Source organism: Mycetomoellerius zeteki, unplaced genomic scaffold (genome assembly GCF_001594055.1).
Source record: "Mycetomoellerius zeteki isolate Tzet28-1 unplaced genomic scaffold, Tzet1.0 scaffold377, whole genome shotgun sequence".
Taxonomy (NCBI): domain Eukaryota; kingdom Metazoa; phylum Arthropoda; class Insecta; order Hymenoptera; family Formicidae; genus Mycetomoellerius; species Mycetomoellerius zeteki.
The window spans coordinates 275,576-295,108 of NW_017257368.1; the positions used below are offsets into that span (position 1 = coordinate 275,576).

General features: G+C 34.5%; 3 protein-coding genes across 6 annotated transcripts in view; 1 reads left to right on the plus strand and 2 right to left on the minus strand.

The window, feature by feature from the left end:
- Positions 1–730: 730 nt before the first annotated feature.
- LOC108725988 (transmembrane protein adipocyte-associated 1 homolog) lies at positions 731–7,188 on the minus strand. Of its 4 annotated transcripts, none has more exons than XM_018453328.1 (8): positions 6,905–7,188; positions 6,531–6,834; positions 4,665–4,861; positions 3,994–4,289; positions 3,343–3,539; positions 3,201–3,261; positions 2,942–3,128; positions 731–2,334 (listed from the first exon to the last, which is right to left on the minus strand). In XM_018453328.1, exons 3-8 carry the CDS (start codon positions 4,811–4,813, stop codon positions 1,251–1,253), a joined length of 1,974 nt encoding a protein of 657 aa, XP_018308830.1. In that variant the 5' UTR covers positions 4,814–4,861; positions 6,531–6,834; positions 6,905–7,188; the 3' UTR covers positions 731–1,250. The 4 variants fall into 4 exon arrangements, with proteins under 4 accessions (XP_018308830.1, XP_018308829.1, XP_018308832.1 ...); XM_018453327.1 differs by having other exon boundaries at positions 4,665–4,860; positions 6,524–6,834; XM_018453330.1 differs by lacking the exons at positions 6,531–6,834; positions 6,905–7,188 and adding an exon at positions 5,465–5,518 and having other exon boundaries at positions 4,665–4,860.
- Ufsp1 (UFM1 specific peptidase 1) lies at positions 6,917–8,810 on the plus strand. The gene is made up of 4 exons (XM_018453331.1): positions 6,917–6,991; positions 7,948–8,107; positions 8,199–8,369; positions 8,451–8,810. The coding sequence occupies exons 2-4, from the start codon at positions 7,973–7,975 to the stop codon at positions 8,808–8,810; spliced, it is 666 nt and encodes a 221-aa protein (XP_018308833.1). The 5' UTR covers positions 6,917–6,991; positions 7,948–7,972.
- Positions 8,811–9,071: 261 nt separating this feature from the next.
- Dhc98D (Dynein heavy chain at 89D) overlaps positions 9,072–19,533 on the minus strand; it is a 35,517-nt gene continuing 25,055 nt past the window's right edge. The window contains 18 exon segments of the mRNA XM_018453300.1: positions 9,072–9,286; positions 9,907–10,053; positions 10,149–10,328; positions 10,737–10,904; positions 11,447–11,658; positions 12,248–12,551; positions 12,860–13,021; positions 13,094–13,236; positions 13,299–13,500; positions 13,732–14,070; positions 14,258–15,010; positions 15,257–15,411; positions 15,501–15,781; positions 16,466–16,923; positions 17,440–17,734; positions 18,076–18,388; positions 18,620–18,836; positions 19,027–19,222. Coding sequence (XP_018308802.1) covers positions 9,140–9,286; positions 9,907–10,053; positions 10,149–10,328; positions 10,737–10,904; positions 11,447–11,658; positions 12,248–12,551; positions 12,860–13,021; positions 13,094–13,236; positions 13,299–13,500; positions 13,732–14,070; positions 14,258–15,010; positions 15,257–15,411; positions 15,501–15,781; positions 16,466–16,923; positions 17,440–17,734; positions 18,076–18,388; positions 18,620–18,836; positions 19,027–19,222 — 4,672 coding nt within the window. The 3' untranslated portion in view covers positions 9,072–9,139.

Here is a 19,533-nt window from a genome sequence, read left to right on the forward strand (position 1 = left end):
GGCTCGTTCTAGTTTTTATAGCACACTCCGAATCGATTATGAGCGACGATTCATTGTTGGTAACCATTCGGCGGATTCGGCGTTTCTTGACTGTCTATACTATAACCGGTAATACTATCTGGGCTTTGAAGAGACGCCGCGTAGAGCGGGTTGATTGGCGTAGTGTTCGTGTCGAACTGGGTCGAGTCATAAACACTGTGATTCTGGAAAGAAAAAAAAGAACATTCCGCTTTGCATTTATCAAGGCAGATCCCTAATCATAGTCAATCAGTCAGTTAATTTATTAAGACTCCCGTTTTCTCAATGCACACTCCCTGGTAAAAATTTTCTCAGAATTTTTATACAAATTGGAATATTTTTTAGAAATATTGAGAAAGTCTACATCTATTCTTAGAATTTTTCATATATGTGAAAATATTCTAAGATATTTCTCATTCTATAATTTTTGAAAAAAAAATACCTTGAACTTTTTTTTAGATATTTTATCAGAAATTATACACAGTAAAAAGCATTTATGTTAGAAACGATCTACTGAAATCCTTGTTAAAGTTTGCGTTGAATTTTTAATATATCCATTATTAACATAACGTGATTGTGTTATTTGAATATTGTGTTAAATTGATATTCAACATTTTTTAGTTCGGAAGTGAGAAGTCATATGATTTATTTTCTACACAAAATAAAATTCACATAATTTTTCACTTTCGACATTATTTCACACAAGTGCAATAAGAGGACAGAAGCTTTAGGAGGGAAATTATTGTGAGGCTATAACGATTATATTTCTGCGCAATATACGGAAGCTCGTAAAAATTCAGCCAAAAGCATTTTAAAATAATAAAATATCAAGTTTCGCTCACGTATAACTATTATAATATAATACATTGAAGCATTGGTGCTAACAGTGTACAATGTACACCTAACGAAATATTATATGAAAACGTTCACGAGATTTCATCCGTAAAAAGACAGCAGAGTGGTATCGTTGCCAGTGGGAGTGATTGCCCGAAGTTAGTGTAAATAAATGAAACCAAGTGCATTGTGACTACATCAATACGTTTAATTGCACGATATTTCTAAACATGCTCAGATATATACAGTTAGATAAAGCTCTCGAATGGTACCTCACCATATTCGTTGTAATATAAGGATTAATAATTAAGAAAATTAACGTAAAACTTATAGGAAGATAATCTACGATATGTACATACACAGTGAGTCGACTGTAGCGGTACATATAAATAAGCTATTTACAAAGATTCAGTTTGCGTGTAAAAATCTGAATCCGCGGAGGGATTGGGATGTGCCTCACTCCTTTTATGTTTCACAAATTTCGGGGATGTTATGGATAACAAATAATCACTTAAGCCACCTGGCTCTCTTTCCTTCGAATCGTTCTTACTCTTTCTATGCGCGCCGGTTGTGAAGGAAGTCGCTCTAGGAAGTAATTGTTGCGTGACGTTTGAATCGGATAAATTAGGAGACATATCGTCCGAGGGTTTAAACATCTCGCTGCTGATACGCGTCGTTAAACATCTCGAACCTGCACTAGCAGTACCATCTTTGACTAAATTGTCAGTGTCAGTTGTTTTTAATCGAGATTTTTTAGGAACTTCTGTTTCGATTTCGTGCGTTCCGCTCTCCAAAATGGACTGTAAGGTATTTTCTAATGCTGGACCCTGAGATATCTGGATCTCTGAGAAACTGTCATATCCGTACGAAAGGTTCTCAACTGCAGTCACGTGATCTATGATCGTTTTAGGTGATATACTCTCTAAGCTACTTTTCCTCGTTTGAGAAAATAAATTAATATTGCTGTCAATTGTGTTTGGTTTGTAAAAGAAGTTACTAGCGGTGTCGGTCGAAAGAAATAAATGTGAGACGCTACTGGGATCATCGTATGTATCAGGAACGGCTTTTCGAATCGGGCTGGAGAGTCTTAGATCCGGCACGCTTTTTTGGATGGTGGTAGATTTAGTTAAGGGATACTCGACTTCCGAAACGTCTTTTTCTATGCTGGAATCTCTACCAAAGCTTCTAATACCGGATGTCGAGCGATACGACTTAACTGGTGAATCAAAAGTACTTAAGTCATTATGTTTGGGGTCTTTAGCGGATGTTAAGGAATAAAGAGAAGCTCTCGGTCTAGAGGATTTTGATGCATAGGAATCATACAGCGGTATGTGAATAGAAGGAGTATGGACCTGATAGATGTAATCGCTGTCGGTTTTCAAGGATGAAAAACTCTGTTGGTGCGGTAATGACACAGTGTCTTCGTCCATCGCGTCGTCCACTTGTGCTTTGTAAGAGAACATTATCGAAGGTTGCGAAACCCTAAAACAGAAGGATTTCTAAAATGTATCAATCCCACATGATAGTGCAATTGTTTAAGACTCCTGTTCACTCACCATTGTTATCTCATATAGTGATGTCAGAAGCGAAAATATACATAATAAAACTTTTTGCAGCATACATTAATATGGAAATATGTTCCAATACAACAACACTTACGATTGATAGAAGCAAAATACTAAAATTGTAAAATACTAAAAATTCTCTTTTTTCATTAATTAATAAAATCATATATCAGCTAAAATTAAGCATAACCAAAAATGATATAAGTTATGTTCACACCTGTAACAAACTGTTAAATTAATAATGTATAGAAATAAATAATATTTAATTTCTTCCTTAAACAAGAAGGTAATTTGCGTTAAACCTATTTTTCTGATATTTTATGTTCTATTTATATTTTATATTTATATATTTTTTTTAAGTTTATTCTATCGATTGCAAATGTTGTTTTATTGAAAAATATTTAAATTCAAATGTAATTTGCAAGAATTTTTATTGTGTTTTCTTGCTTTTGATATCATAAGAGATAGTAATACTGAGTTAATAAAAGCCTTAAGTTGCATATCGCTAAGTAACAGCAACTTACCCGAAGAATTCCGACAGAAATGTATGATAAACCAAAGGGGTAAAAAGAGTTAAATATACTGCTGCAGTGAAGTCTACGATGCATAATCCCACTGGATTTTGCGTGTAGTTTAGAAAGCCTGCGCCAATCGACTGCACTAGATCCAACGTTGCTAGTATTCCAGCATAAACGTAAAAACTTTTCCGTGCTACAATAGAAAGCGTATCATAAACTCGTAATCAGCGATGGAACTATAATCTTTATGATAACAGGTACTTACTAGGAAGTGCTAGGCGGTCCCGCAACCGTGTCCATGGCAGTATTAATATGAAGAGATATATCTAAAAGCGACAATGCATCGATATATTCAGTAATACATATTGATTTTCACTAGCAAGAAAACAACGTGTGCGTAAGCGTACCGTTGTGAAAACGAGGCTACTGCAAAACCAAAACATCATGCCGCCATGACCGAATACGTAAAAGTCGCGGCTGGGAATATGAAACGTATCATCCGGTAGGACCAGCTCCAGTGTTCCTTGAGTGATCGTGAATGCCAGCGCTATGAAGGATGTAGCAAGTAATACTCTACGAATACTGGAGCGGCTGTCCAAATGACCTAAGAGAGCATGATTTGCACGTTAGCAAATAACTACACTACCGTTCAAAAGTCTGAAGCACTCCGTAATTTTTAAGTAGAACCACAAAAGAGAATATTTCAAATGTCCATCGAACGTTTAATAATAAAATAATAGATTTAAGATATTCTACAGTAAGTTTTACTAGTAAGACTCTTGAATAGCTTTTCCATTCAATAGATTGCTGTTCAAAAATATGTATTTTTTTACAGATATAATTATTTTATTGAAAATGTGTCAATTTTTATTTTTAAACGTACACACTACTGAAAATTTGTTTGAAAGTTTATATTGAAGTGATATAAACATTCGTATATTTACGATGTTAGTAAATAAAATTTATCAAACTATCTTTTCAAAATTTAGAGGTGCTCCAAACTTTTGAGCGGTCTCCTTTCCTTTTTTTCGCGAAAAGACTTTCTGTATGCTACTCACCGAACGCTAGACCAAAGATAACTACACTCATCTCGGTAGATAGTAGAAAAAATCTCACTGTGACCCATAGGACCTTGTCGGCCTTGCCGCCGACCGTCGCCGCCGCGTTCACTGTCATCGACACGACACAGCGCACCACTGATATAACTACATTACAAATGACCAGACCGTAAAACGCTAAAAATATTGGGCTACTCGTTGCACGTAACTTAAGCCTCGCCCTGTTGAATCGCATTGCGATGAACAGAAGAAACAAGAGATTCGGTACCAGGATGATGATATCCCATATTCGCACTCTGTAGAACAAAATACGATGGATGGATTATCCAGTTAGATCGGATGTCCCCAAATAAAAATTATAATAAGATCGAGATAATATCAAGTAGAAGTCATTTTGGAAAAAATCATAATAATGCCATTCAATACATTTTTGATAATGATTTTATGATGAATTCTTGACAGAATAATGATTTTTAAGTGAATCTTTAACTTAAAAAAAATTACTTAAAAATACTATCATATCAAGAATTTATTATAAAATAATCATCAAAAGTGTATCGAATGATCTCATTATGATTATTCTGAAAAATTATTTCTACTTTATATCATCTTATTATTATAATTTTTTGTTCTACCTGGGCATTGTTGCCACGATCGCGGTGATCGCCTACCTGGAGTCCTTGATCTCCTTGTACAAAATAAGCTTGCAGAAATGCTCCTCGTCATCCATCGCTGTGCTTGCATTGGGAATCATAGTACTGCTCAGGTCATACGTATGCAGCCAACTTTCAGACACCTCCTCCCTCTCAGCGCCGTACATTTCCTGCTCTCTCAAGCGTTGCGCCGGATCCTCCTCCTATGGTTTCACTGACAGGAGAAACAAGGAAATATCAAAATAATGATAAACATAGTCTATTAAGTTCTAATATCCATTTCAATGTAGTTTAACTTTAATCTCGGTTTAATTTATTCTTTTATCTTTTTCTATTAGAACCAGAGAAAGATAAAAAGTAAGACAGAGTCATAACTAAGTTATAACTAAGATATCACGGGACGATATCATGACATTATTTGTCACTTAAAAATTAATTTACATAAATGACAAATGAGATCACAATGATTCTTTATCATAGTATTATGACTTCTGTGTTCTACTTGAGGTTCAATCGAGATAAAGTTAATCCACATTGAATGTAAAAGATGTTCGGATAGAAGACTTGTGCGACCGACGACTCATATCAGACAAACCTGCGGTGTTTAAATCTTGCATTATCTCGAGCAATCCACAGCTGACACGAGAGAAGTGAAAACACTGTTATAGATACTAATCTATAATGTGCTCTTTGCTTCCTGATTCATGTTTTTTTTTACTTTTTACCTTTTGTCTTTTTGATTCTTATACTTTAGAAGGAAATTAGGAACATATTTGGGTATAATCTTCTAAGCTTATAATGTTAGTGAACACACTTACATGCAACCATTTTGTGGATTTATTGGAGATGTTATAGTATCACTAGTCAAGTCAACCTCAAGTTCAGGTACTGCTAAGATTAATAAAAAAGAAGAAAAGAGAGAAAGCTCTTAAACTTGATGGTTTTTAATAAGACACAGTATAATATAACACAGTAATCATTTCATCTGTTTAACATTGACTGTTTAACAAATAACAAGGATATAATAATTTACTGCGTCTCTTGCTGGAAAGCAATCACAATGTAATACATGGTGCTTTTCAGTAAGAGACACAATGGGTGCTTCCCTTTGGTAACACAAGTCAACATAAATGTCATTCTATTTTTGTTACTCTCCGAATGTCAAGAAAGTTAGAATGATGTTTGTTAATGGCAAACAACAAGGATATAATGATTCACTGTGTTACACTATATCGTATGTGTCCCATGCTGAAAAGCAGCTGCAGTGTAACACAATGATCATTTCATTTTTTATTAACATTGGTGAACAACAAGGCTATAATGATTCACTGTATTATCCGTATTATTCATCCGTGTCTCTCGCTGCACTCACTGTTTCTTCGTTTTTTGTCGCTCAAGATAAAAATTGACGAGCTTCGGAAAAAACAAAAAACACATGAGACGAGAAACACGATTGTCGTCAAAACATTCAACAAGAAGAAAAAAAGAATAGGAGGTAAAAAGCAAAAACAGGAAGAAAAAGAACACTTTGTAGCTTAGGTTTAAAACGCCTAAAACGAAGCCAGGGTCGCTTTGGAACAAACATAACCTAAAAGTGAACGTTCCAAAGTCGTCGATCTCCAAGGCGTTTCGAGTTCGTGACAGGCGCCCCGATTGGCGATGGAGGATCGCGATCGAGGAGTCGCCGAAGTCTTCCCCGGAGGCGAAGGAGTCTTGCGGTCGATACCACAGCGAAAGAAATCGATAAATAGCTTGGCTATTGTGTAGCTGTCAAACGATCGCTCGAGGGGGGTCGGTCTCGCGGGAGCTCTCTCTAATCCGGCCGTAACCGACTTGAGCTATTAATTAGATAAGGCGATCATTGTTAATCGGCTTACCGAGCACGAGGACGTCGTTCTCATTTTCTCCCTGGGAAATGGCGCGTTCGTTCCGGCTAGCCGAGGCAAACACTCGGTGCGTGACGGACGCGTCTCTCGCGAGTCTCCTTTCCGCCTTTCTGCTCCTCTCTCTCTCTCTCTCTCTCCACCGTTCGCCTCGCTTGCTGTCTCTTTATCTCTCCCACGCTTGTTGTCTCCCTTCCTCTATCATTCCACGCTCTCGCGCACTTCAATCTTCAATCGGCGTTCCGCTACGAGATCCCAGTGTCCATTCTACTGATCGGTGCTCGTTTTTGCCGTCGTTAATTAACCTTGGAAATAAGATATCGATAAGTATAGCTTCGTAGAATCTCTATCATCGTATTTCCGATTAAATCCCACCTCGTAGAGTCACGCGATGCCAAAACAGTAGAGAGTGGAGTATCGCTGTAGGAGTCAGGACGCTGCATCGTTCCGACGTGTTGACAGGTGACGCCACGATTCGCTCTCTGTCGCTGGCTGTGTTGTTAAATTAATGATAAACGATTGCGTTCGACTGTTTTCAACGTACTTTTGTCTTCGTTAAATGTTTTTATTAAATAAACAAGAAAATAGTTGCTTCAATTTGTTTAGAATTTCGCCTGTCGAGTCGTCAGTATATAGGTTAGATGACGTTTGACAGTAGGGCTGTGTTCGGAAATATCACCTGGGTGCCCCCGTGTATCGATAGGCCTGTTCTTTTTGGCTGAACTTTTGCACCAGTTCATCTTTCTTCCTTTTCTCTCCAGGAGGAAAGAAGAGGAAGAAAGATGAACTGGTGCAAAAGTTCAACCAAAAAGAACAGGCTTATTTTATTCTTATTTAATTATTGGGTGAATAACAAGGATGAAACGACAAGCGAGGGCACTCGGGTGATATTTCCGAACGCAGCCTAGCATGTGAAGTTAGGCGATGTTTGCCGGAATGCCGGAAATGCGAATCTGTTCATGGGCATACCCAAGATTTTATTCAAGGGAGACAAAAATTGATTTTCACACAAAAAGTTTATTAAAATATTTGTGTTATGCGTGAAATTAAATATGCATGAAAACGCGTCGAATGTATTTTTATTAAGATTTTAGGTGGGGTATGGTATTCTAAATAATTACCTTTAAACTTTTTTCAATTATATTACTTGTATAAAAATTTTAAGAATAATTTTCGCGAAGAAATATTAATAAATATAAATATGAATGTATAAATAAATGCTATATAATATAATAATATAAACCCAGTAAACCAATTAACAGTAATATAATATTTATATAACATCATTTTTATAATTTTTCAACTTATAATATTACTACTGGGAATAAATAATATTAATAATTAATAAATGTTATTAATATTAATTAATATGATATTATATTATATTAGTGTATATAAATAAATATTGCGCTTGTTAGGTTTTTTTAACAACACGTGGAAAAGATGACCGTCAATTATTCCAGCAATTTATTGAAAAACGTTCACGAAAATTTAGCCTCGCCGGATAGCGGTGAAACATTCTTAGTTCAAGGAGATTACGATTACTGGCACTATGGTTGCGATGGTTTTAATGACAGGGTGATTATAATTAATTGGGATATTATAATCGCAATTAAAACATTCTTTTACGTATTAAATCACCAAAATAAATATATTTATATTTATTCAGGGTTGGGGGTGCGGATACAGGACACTGCAAACCATCTGTTCATGGATTATAAATAATGAGAACTTGGAAAAAATCGTTCCAAGCATTAATAAAATACAAGAGACCCTTGTCGAAGTGGAGGATAAAGACAAAACATTTATTGGATCGAGAGAATGGATAGGAAGTTTTGAAGTAAGCTTAATTCCCTTAGCACTTATCGGAGTTTTAAATGTAAGAGAATTCGTCGGATTTGACGTTTCAAGTACTTTATAGGTATCGATTGTTTTAAATCAACTTTATGAAGCTCTCAGCAAAATAATTTACGTGTCGAGCGGAAAGGGATTAATTGACCAAGTGGATAAGATTAAAAGACATTTCGAGCAATTTGGCAGTCCGATTATGATGGGCGGAGACAAAGATTGCTCTAGCAAATGTATAGTAGGATTACACGTTGGAAAGGGAGGTGTGTATTTGTTAATTGTAGATCCGCACTTTGTCGGACAAGCAAAAAATGCGAAACATTTAATGAACGATCAGTGGGTAAAGTGGCAAAACTTGGACGATTTCGTCGACAGCTCGTTTTACAATCTGTGTTTACCGCAACTTAAGTATCGCGGACTGGATGATAAATGATGTTAATTATATTATTTATACGAAATAATGATGTACTTTCGCTAAAAAATTTTGTATTAAAATTTTGTATCGCTAATCTTCGATCAATAAATATTAAAAAATTGAACACGATATTCTGTCTTTTCTTTTCTCATTTATTGTTATGTGATAAAAATTTATAGAATTATACACAATCCTTAAAATTACGACAGTTTAAAATAGCTTAATGGCCGTTCATCTTTATGCTACAATGAATATTATTAATTAATAGTAGACGTATTACTTGTACGTGAAATATACTGAAGAATACAGCGGTTCTTAATTTTTTTCCGTTGATCTCGAAGATCGTTTTAATCTGTATTTAACACTAGACAAACACCTTGAAGTATCCAATGCGAAATGTGTTCTGGAGTCGCCAAATTTGCCTCGAAAACTAAACCAACACCGAGAGCATTTCGTCGATTCGACGTAGTATATACGGGAGTTTTAAAAGTATTCTGTAACAAGCGTAAAAATAAGAATTATCCATTTTACGACCTAGAAATTTTTCACAAGAATTGCAGTTACTTGAAAATATTAATGATCAGTTAAATCGTTTTATTTAAATAATCCAATAAATAGGAAAATGCCTTGTTTGATCTGACATGAGTTAGACCTTTGTGTTTAATAATATTTCGGTGTGAATTTATCATAAAGTCTGTTCTTTTTAGCTAAACTTCTTACACGATTCATCTTTTCACCTTTTCTGTCCATATTACAAAAAAAGAGAAAAAATGAACTGTGCAAAAGTTCAGCTAAAAAAAGACCTATATTTATACGTATTCAATTCTGCAAATTGCACACCGATTTAATTTTCGGTCTTGAAACTCAATTTTAAACCAAAACTGGGGTAGTAATATGAATTGAATTGCAAGTATATATGTTGTATGTAGGATAAAAGAGACAAAGTGCAAAACAAAAATATTGCTTAATAAATTGAAAAAATTATTAATTAATTCATTGATTATCATCAATAATAATGTAGTAAAGAACGGCACAAGAACGGGAACGGCACTCTTGCCTTTCGGACACTATCTTTCCTTTCTACGTCACTATGTAGACCGGCAAATTCAATCACCTGTAACTTCAATCTATGAACTTCAGTAGGTATTATGGTTAATATTGGCAGCGCTTCAAACAGAACTTTCGGATGCGATCTTTTTAAACGATGCTCCTCGATGTCCCATCTAGCGCCTTCCAAATACAATCCGTACACGTAACAGCCCTGTTTAAAACACGGACGGAAAAGTATAATGCGATATTGTTGCAATTTTAATAAAATATCGCGAAAAGAGTAAAGTAAATATCGTTGGGATTTGCCTCATCGGGTCTTTCTTCTATGTCGTCAGGCTTGAAAAACTTGGACACCGTCGTGTAAATAACGGATTGATCGAGAGGCCAATTATTCTTGCGGCAAGCCATTTGCACCAGAGCCGCCAGATAAGTTTCTGGAACGTGCAATCCGGACAACCACAGCACTACGGGTTCATTCGCGCCGGACTAACAGAAGAAAAAGTAGGTATTATTAATTGCGAAGAGTTTTAACGCACACTTCTTACAGAAATTTAATATTTGGAAGGTGTGTAGTGATTAATTACTTATTTTGAGTATTAAAAGTACCTACCCAATGAGAAAAATTTCTGGTTGAAAATGAAAGAACCAGAAGATTGTGATCACCAATTAAAAACCTAATTATTTCAACTAGAATTATAATAGATTCAACCAGGAAATTCTGATTTGTCCATTTTCAACCAGAATTCCTATTAATGCAATCAGACTCTTTTTTCAGTGTGTGATTCAGCTTTTAATATTCAAAATGAGTGATTAATCACTATCTTTCAATAGTAAATTGGTCAGCATTAAATTAAATTATTGTAAGGGACGTTGTAACATTTCGCTTAATTGTACCCAGTTTGTGTATTGGTTTATCCTCTTCTGAAAATGGTCCATCCAGCCGGCAAGATTCTTTCGCGTGTCTGGCGCCAATTTTACCCATTCTTTAGGTAGTGTACCATTATAGAGTGCCATGGAAATGTTCTCTAGCACTGCGTCCATTCCAATTTCGCCAGCGATTGCCTATATAATTTTATTTTGGATATCAAACGCGTTCTTAATTGACAATACCTTAATAAAATAATTCTCATTGCTCATATTTTTAAGAATTTTTTATGTTTTGAATTTGTATTATTATATTACGAAAAGTTCGAAACTCATCTCTTCCTTTAATATAAATTTAATGGGCATTCTACAATAAGCCATTAGTCATAAATCAGAAGCTGGAAGCTGGAAATTGACCAATCACGGTCGTTAATTTCCAGTTTCTAACTTCTGTTTTATGACTAATGGCTTATTGTAGAATGGCCATAAAATAAAATAAATTCCTCCTTTATTATTAACTGTTTCTCTCAATATGAATATAGAACAAAATAATTGCATAAAGTTATTATGAAAAAATAGGATTTTAATAAAGGTGCTATATAAGGATTAATAAAGATGATAAAAATGCATCTTATGCAGGATCTATACGTAATTAATTAGTTATTAAATAATTAAATAATTAAATTAGATCTATGCATGTAACAGAAATTGAAAGCTTGAAATCTCGAAAGTTTAGTGACCTTTCTCAATTGATTCAACGTTCTCGTAATCGTTTCTATTAACTTGTTGAACCTTTCCAGTTCCTGAAATAGAACGATCGCGGTCGGTGTCACACCAACGCCGAAATTTCTCTTGACCTTACTAATATCGTATGGCGTGGGTATCTTGGTCAAGATTTCCTTCGCTACGTTATCGATGAACTCATCTTTACTGATACCGATGACACTCACGGCTAAAGAATTTAATGTCATTTTACGACATATAATTTATCAGAAAATGCCATAAACTCGAAAATGCGACTTACTCTTTTTATCCAAGCGAGCTACAAACAGTTTTTAAACAAAATATAAAATTAAAAATTACAATATTTTTGAAAATACTTAAGATACTGCTTTCTCGAGAATAAGCATATCAATAAAAATGATGTATTATTAATTTAAATTATTTAACATTTAAGTAAATTTATTTTTTAATATACTTGGAAATTTGAGTTTAAAAATTTATATTTTAAAGTATTTAATAATTGCTCCAAGCAAACTAACTACATTAAAAAAAACATTTAGCCAAACTTTTTTATGGTGTGTAAAAATATATACATTAAATCATCGAAATATCTCATATAAAACGATATTTTAAATAATGGTAAAAGATAAGCATTATGAATGTCTTATAAAACATTTTTATAACGTTTATTAAACATGTTTTTAACGTAACTGTGTTGCGCTTGGATTACGTCATAATTTTGCCATATGATTATTACAATGATTATTGCAGAAACAGTTTTTTTGATAAGGCAAGAAAAATATGTAATGTACTCTCACCGGTTTGCGGTTGAAGTTCTATGAGATGCTTCCACATTCTTTTAACTGCCTGCGTAAAGTATTCAATCTCGGCGTTTGAATGCAGCCCAAATATCTCGGGACCGTTCACCAGCGGAAGTTCTTCAATGAATTGTAAATAATCGTTGCGATCTCCTTCTGGCGGTATCACATAGTCGACAATGTCGTCCTTATAAAAGTGAAATGGTTGGTGCTCGTTAAAGAGAAAATCGCCGAAATACTCATCCATGTAAGTGTAAGAAACGCGACGATCGTAACTGTCCATCACTCTTCCGCCGTACATTACCTAATTATTTTCAAGCATAAAACACAATAATTTGCATTCAAAATTTATACGAAAAAGAAACTCAGGATGTGACAATAAAAAATGGATATATATATTCTAGATCAAAAGTTTAGAAACACTTTTTAAAAATTAATCTGAAATGTATATCTAATTCTTTTATTATCATCCTAAGTATTTTTAATATAAATTTTAGAGTGTTTTTTTTTCCAAATTTTTGTTCTGGAGTGTATATATAAATTAACTGAGAGCTTATATATTTTAAAATATACTATAAAAAAAGGAATGTAGATCGCAGAATTCAAACATACTTCGCCAATTAAATATTTGAGACTATTCCAAGGTACTTCAGACTCCTTCGTCGTCATTGCCTTCGTCAAATAAGTGTCCAAGATGGTAATGCACACATTAAAATCTGACTCGTTGAAGTCGTATTTTAAGTTCCATCCAATTTTATCGTACTTTCTTCTCTCCTGCAATGTTGAGAGCACTTTAATAAAAAATTACTCTGAGAATTAAATGTGCAACATTAAATATTCGCTTGCCTGGATAACTGCGTGATAAAATGCTAGAACGTAAATTAAATGCTTGTAAAGAGGATGAGGACAACTTTCCAAGACCTGCGGCCGCATGTTGAAGTACGTGTTTCGCAAGTTTAGTTTCAATCCACTCGGCGGTTCCGTCACCACTGCAAATAAATTTCATTCAAAATTATGATATATAACTATTGGAATATAATAAGTGTTCTACCTTTCAGAGATTGTTGAAGTATTCCGATTGGAAAATTAGGGGTGGGTTCCGTAGTGAGCCACAAGCGAAAGTCGGGATGAGGCTTCTCTATGTTCTCCACGATCTTTTCTAAATCCTTCGTGAAGGACAGCAGTAAATGGCAATTTCGGAACATTAGCCATTGACCTCTCATTTTTGCTATTCTCAGTAATTCCATTGCGATCTAGTAATATAAATAATTTTTAAAAGGCAGTTAAATGCAACTTTTTCAAAATATAGAAAATTAATTGTAAATATTATTTTAACACTAAGAAATATTGAATATCAAGTTAGTACGAAAAGTTCAAATTACACAATCACATTAAATTAATATTCGGATATGTTTAAAATTTCTATGCAAAAATTTTAACAATTTTAACATAAATACAAAATATTTTTTTATCGTATATCTTACTTTTTCTTGGCTCTGACCGAGCGAGAGATATCTGAATTTTCCTCCGCCGCAACCGTACCGATCAGCCAACTTCATCAGCTCTGAAGTCGGATCCGAACCCGGGCTTAAGATGAAAACTACTGGCATGGTTGGCGTACTTTCCTCGAAAATCATGTCGAAGCTCACGTGAGGCGGCGTAATATACTGCTCGCCCATGATTTCGATAATATAATTGATAATACCACGATATACGCGATCGATTCGAAAGCAGCGTATCAACATTAGCTTCTCGAATGATGTTATTCGCGTACTATAATCACACGGAAGTTCTTCAGATTCTGGTGTGTCCGAGTCGTACCACTGAAACGGATAATTAATTATCTAAGTAATCACTTTTCTTAACAGTAGAATGATATTTTTCTGTGTGTGAAAGAAAATGGAATATTTTTAAATAAAATTCAAATTACACTATTTCCACTATAGTTTAGCGCTAAAATTTATGACATTAAATTATTTGTATAAGCACTGTTTTGCATTTTTAGTTTACCTTCTTCCATTCATCTTCGTGATCTCGTATCTCTTCCGGAAGCTGTCCGAACTTCTCCGGGAAATCGCTCGCCAACTTGAGAATATCCTCCCAACCCGATAACGGCAGCCATCTGGTAGAATTCGATTTGGGTACTTTTTCTAGGACCACACTGCCCTTGATGAAGAATTCTAATTGCTTCTGGTTCACGTTGCCTAAGTTCTGTTCTATCTTCACGCAAGTTTGCAGGGAAAAGAGCAACTTGTGCCGCGCGAAGATACCAGTACAGCCGTAATCATAGACGTTCTTTGTCAACATTGGAATAATGTTTTTCAATCGTTTAGTGACCACTGGATCGGGTAACGATCTCTTCAGCGAGTGGATGAACACTTCGACGTAACTGATCAGAGAGTACTGATACATGGCATTTACGGTGGCCATGTCGGCCAACACGGAAAACAGAATCGCGCCCCGTTCCGCTACCGGACGATAGTTTTCGCGAAGTTTATTGATGTCGGCAGAAGTGATTTCCGCGAGCAATAGCTTCTTCATTACTTCATTCGCGCTGGACTTGATGTTCTCTAAGGTCTCGATCAGCTCGATGTTATCCACCATGCTACCTTGATCCGCGGCAATCTCGCGAAGAAGACTATTTTCCAATTGTTGCAACAGATTCTTATTCTCACTAGTCTCCAAGATCAAAGTTTCACGTTGTTCCTCGATGTCCGGTCTTTCAGTTTTCACCACTACTGACAGAAGTTGGTTTTCCAAACCCTGAGGAAAAGCGAGAATTTATTGTATAAAACTTAAATTTGAAATATTCATAGTTTTTTAAATTAAAGAAAAATTACTGTTTTTTTTTAATAAAATATAATTATGATATAATTATAATTATATTGAAAACAAAAAATATCGAGAAACAGAAAACTTGCAAATCAATGTTCTAATAACATATATTAATATGTAATGACTTAGCTCATTAATTATGATTGTATCATAATTATAATGAAGTTAACTTACTGCTGTAGTGACCATGTAATTGATGACAACCGCTTTGGCATATAAAGCAGGATCCAGCATCGGATTGGTCATTTTCGTTGTCAAATATATTCTGAATTGCGGATCATAATCTACCTCCTTATCACCAAGAATGACGAAAGTTCGTCCTGCAATAGCTGCAGAAATCAAATCAAAACAAGTTTTAAGTTTTTGCGAACTGCAATTACATATCGATTCATGAATTCATTTAAATTGTATAACTTACTCTGGATATTTTTCGATAAGACGTTAGCCAAGATGGGATCAACTTCGTCGGCATCTTGAACGAGCACAGGCAGACCATATTTGATTGCTAATTCGACTTGCTTTAAGAAATCTGCGTCCGTAAAGGAGAGGATCTTTAGATTCTTCTTCTGCTCTCTTTTCTTGATCCAATTTAATGCTTGTTGTTGAGGATCGATACAAAGCGGAAATCTAGATGCTTTCAAAGTTAGTATACCGTTTTGTACGGACAGTTCGTCTGGTGGAAGACCTTCCGAGTTCCAACTGCAAGTTACATTAAATATTAAAAGCACAGTGTTTATATCGCTAAGTTACACAAACATATTTGTTAGAAAAAATAGAATAGCGATTACTCATATAGCACAGAAGCTAGCTTACAGCAACAATGAAATGTTACAGTATAATCATGCTGGACCGTTTCAATGTTGCTGCAATATTGCTGGAATGATCTGTGCTGCATGAGTAGGTAATAACAATAATTGTTAATCCTAATTAGTATTTGTGAGGCTAGCCTTTCTTCAGTTACGCGCTAAACTTCGTGAAAAATTGTTTATACCAAATGTTTTTCAAGTCTTTGCATAATTTTAATTAGATAATTCTATTTTTTAAATTTTAACTTTCAAAATATGTATTAAAAAAATTGTTCAATTACATTAACTTTAAGCGAAGATAGTCTCTAAAGCCTTTGAAGAGATTTACTCCAAAGAGTGCATTAATTTAAAGTTTTGTTAAATTCGCGAACTAGTTAAGGAAATTTTGAAGCGAATACCAATCAGGTGGTTAAAACTGTCTTTGCATTTTTCTTTTACTTCTAATTTTTAGAAGTTTAATGACATTTGCAAAATTTTTATTTTAATCGATATATGTATAAAGAGAAAAATTAACATTTAATTATGTAGTGATATTAACTGTATCTATGCTTTGTGGATATGCAGGAATCTTGTTTACTTGGTAATTTCGATGTCGTCGCTCAGTTGTGTTTCGAGCTTGAAGGGCGTTGATAAAGGTAATTCCTTGTCTAGGATGCTCCTCTCCCAGTCGCTGTACATTTCATTCCTGAACTCGTAGGAAAAAGGACCGCTGTAAGCCAGAAAGGATGCTGCGAGCAAGCAATTTCCTGTGATCTTCTCCATGTCATCTTGAAAAACCTTCAGATCTTTCCGCCATCGTTCATTTTCGGAGGACAAACCGGAGATGAGTTTGTCAGCAGCCGAAAGACGTCGTTGTAACAAATCTGTTTCATCCTGAAGACTTTGTCGCTTTGTCATCGCGATGTCATATTTCTCGTTTAATTCTTTGATCGTTTCCTCCAATCGCTTTAATTCCCGTTCTTCCTTTTCTAACGCGCGTCTGGCTTTTTCAGACTCCGCTTCGAGTGCTCGAACTCTGTCCATCTTTGGCTTCACCTGAAACGACAAATCAAAAGTAAAATGTTAGCCTAGAAATTTATTAATTACATAATTAATATTTGACTGTCGTTACTATTTGACTTACAGTTTTTTATAATTATCCCCTTATAAAGACCTTAACGAGTAATATATTCTAACTAAAGCATTGTTGAAAGAAATATTATTAATGAATTAATATTAAATATTATTTGTTGAAATATTGGTGCACGGTTTACAACGCCGATTCTCACTAGCTTAAATTTTTCCTTTTTTATTGTATTGGAATTTAGGGAATTTCATTTGTATTTTAAATTATTGGCAGTGTTAATTTAGTATAGTATTTTTTATATATGTTGAGGACTTGGACCGTGATGAGAGATGAATCTTTAAATGATGAAGAATAGAAAAGATCAAAAGAAGAAAAAAAGATTAAAAGAAAAAATGAATAAATAAAGAAATAAATAAAAAAATTAAATTTTAAGCAAAAGATGACAGATGAATTGTCAATTAAAACTTACAAAATGTCATAAATACCTCTCTATAAACGGCGCAATAATCCAGAACAGCAAGCACAAATTTGTATAATCCGTACCCTGCTTTGCTGATGACTTGCATCTGATCCAGCTTATCCGTCTTCTTCAAATGCGCTCTTACCGCTTGCTGTTGCCGCAGAGTGATCAAGTCGCAGTTCATTTCCTGCAAGTGCCTCAAGAAATAAGGATCGCTCATCATGCCTTTTGCCCCTTTCCACGATACATCTTTAACGCCACGAAGCATCGCAACGCATTCCGAAACAATCTGCACTGGTTCGGGCGGAGTGGCAAAGGATCTGAATAGTTATTACAGATTTTTTAGTAAGTTTGAAGATTAATATCTTCTGATTGATATTCTACTAGGCGTTTTTCTTCACTTTTTTGACATTCAATGGATAGTTGATAAATATTAAAAATATTAAAAAATCTTAGAAAAGACTCAATTCACAGAGTACATTCGATAAAGTTTCAAAAACTATCCATTATTAAGACTTATGTTTATAAATATCTTTTGTTTGCCACATTATAAGCTATATTATATGTGAAGACAAACTTATTTTATCAGTCCTTTAAACATATAAATTTTATATAATAATAAAACCTATATAAATAAAGTGGTAATTAATCCAGAATGAACCTTATCTCGGTGATATCCGCTTTATCGAGGTCACTCAATGCAAGTTTGGCCGCATCGATGGCTGGTTGGGCCTCTTCTAAAGCTTGCCTAGCTTCCGTTTCTTCTTTAGTAATCATTTTCTTCTTATCCTCAATTTCCTTCCTTTTGTCTTCTTTCAGAGTCTTCTTTTCCAACTCGATGTCTGTGCTCTTACCGATAGTCTCGAGCAATTGTTCGCAGTTTCTCGTTTGATCACCTACTTTGATTCTTTGCTCTGCCAAGACTTTGTTTAATTCCGTTAAAGTCACCGAAGCTTCTATAATTTTCTGTAATCCTATAAAAAAAAATTTATTATATGAAAAAAAAAACTTTGTCGAAAGATAATTTCTCCTAAATTGTAGGAAAACATAAGACTTTTATTGAAAGATAATTTCTTTTAAAAATGAAACAAGAGATGTAAAAGATGACATTAAAAAAATATTGTTAAACTTATTGACTTCATACTTTATTAATGAAGAAATACAATAAAAAATAAAGTAATTTTATAAAAAGATTTTGCAATTACCTCCGGAAAGACGCGTGCAGCGCGAATTTATGAAGTTTTTCTTCTCCACCAACAGATTCAAATAAGTGTTGATAAAATCCATAAAATGCCATGGCGTGACATAATTTCTTCGTCTCAGCTTCGTCGCAAAATCCACTGTATATTGCAATACGGATGTATGTACGTATACAATGTGACTCACGATCACTTCCTTGTACTCTCGCGGCACGATCGGATTCTGAAAGAAAAGAATTTCTCATTTCATGTCGGAACATTTCAAGTAGAACAAAATTTCATTATGATATCGAAATGGTACCAAAGTGGCTCCAAAATACTTATTAAAAGTCACTTCGATCAATTACGATTCATTATGACTTTATTGTGATCTTATTCTGCTTGGGTTTCTTCGTCGTTCTATCTTTGCTTACGTCTCTGAGAAGAACATTCGCTACCGCTACCAAGGCCTGCTGAGGCCACGGGAACATCCAGTCTATGGTGGTGTTGTTGATCAAACCGGGATAGTTGCGACAGCGCGTCCGTAAAGCATCACCCGATGGACTCATCGCCAACGCTATTCGTAAATTCGCGGTGCATGTCTTAGCGAAATACGACCAGACGCTTTTCCTAAAATAAAAAAAGTTATTTTAACACTAAAATACTAGCTCTGCCCAAAGCGCTTCTTTACTTAATTCGATTTTCTCTCATTATTCTCTCACAAGAGGTCTAATTAAATTATAATTAGATTATTTGTATTGTATTTAAGATGTAGAGTATAAATATTTTGTCATTAAAAGTACGAAATGTACGAAAAATTTGTGTTACATTAATTAAGAGTGACTTATTTCTTTGTAGAATTTACTATCAATATAGTAATATATTATATCACTTAATATTATCGATAGTTTTCTAGAATTAAATGTATTTTAAGAAGTAGA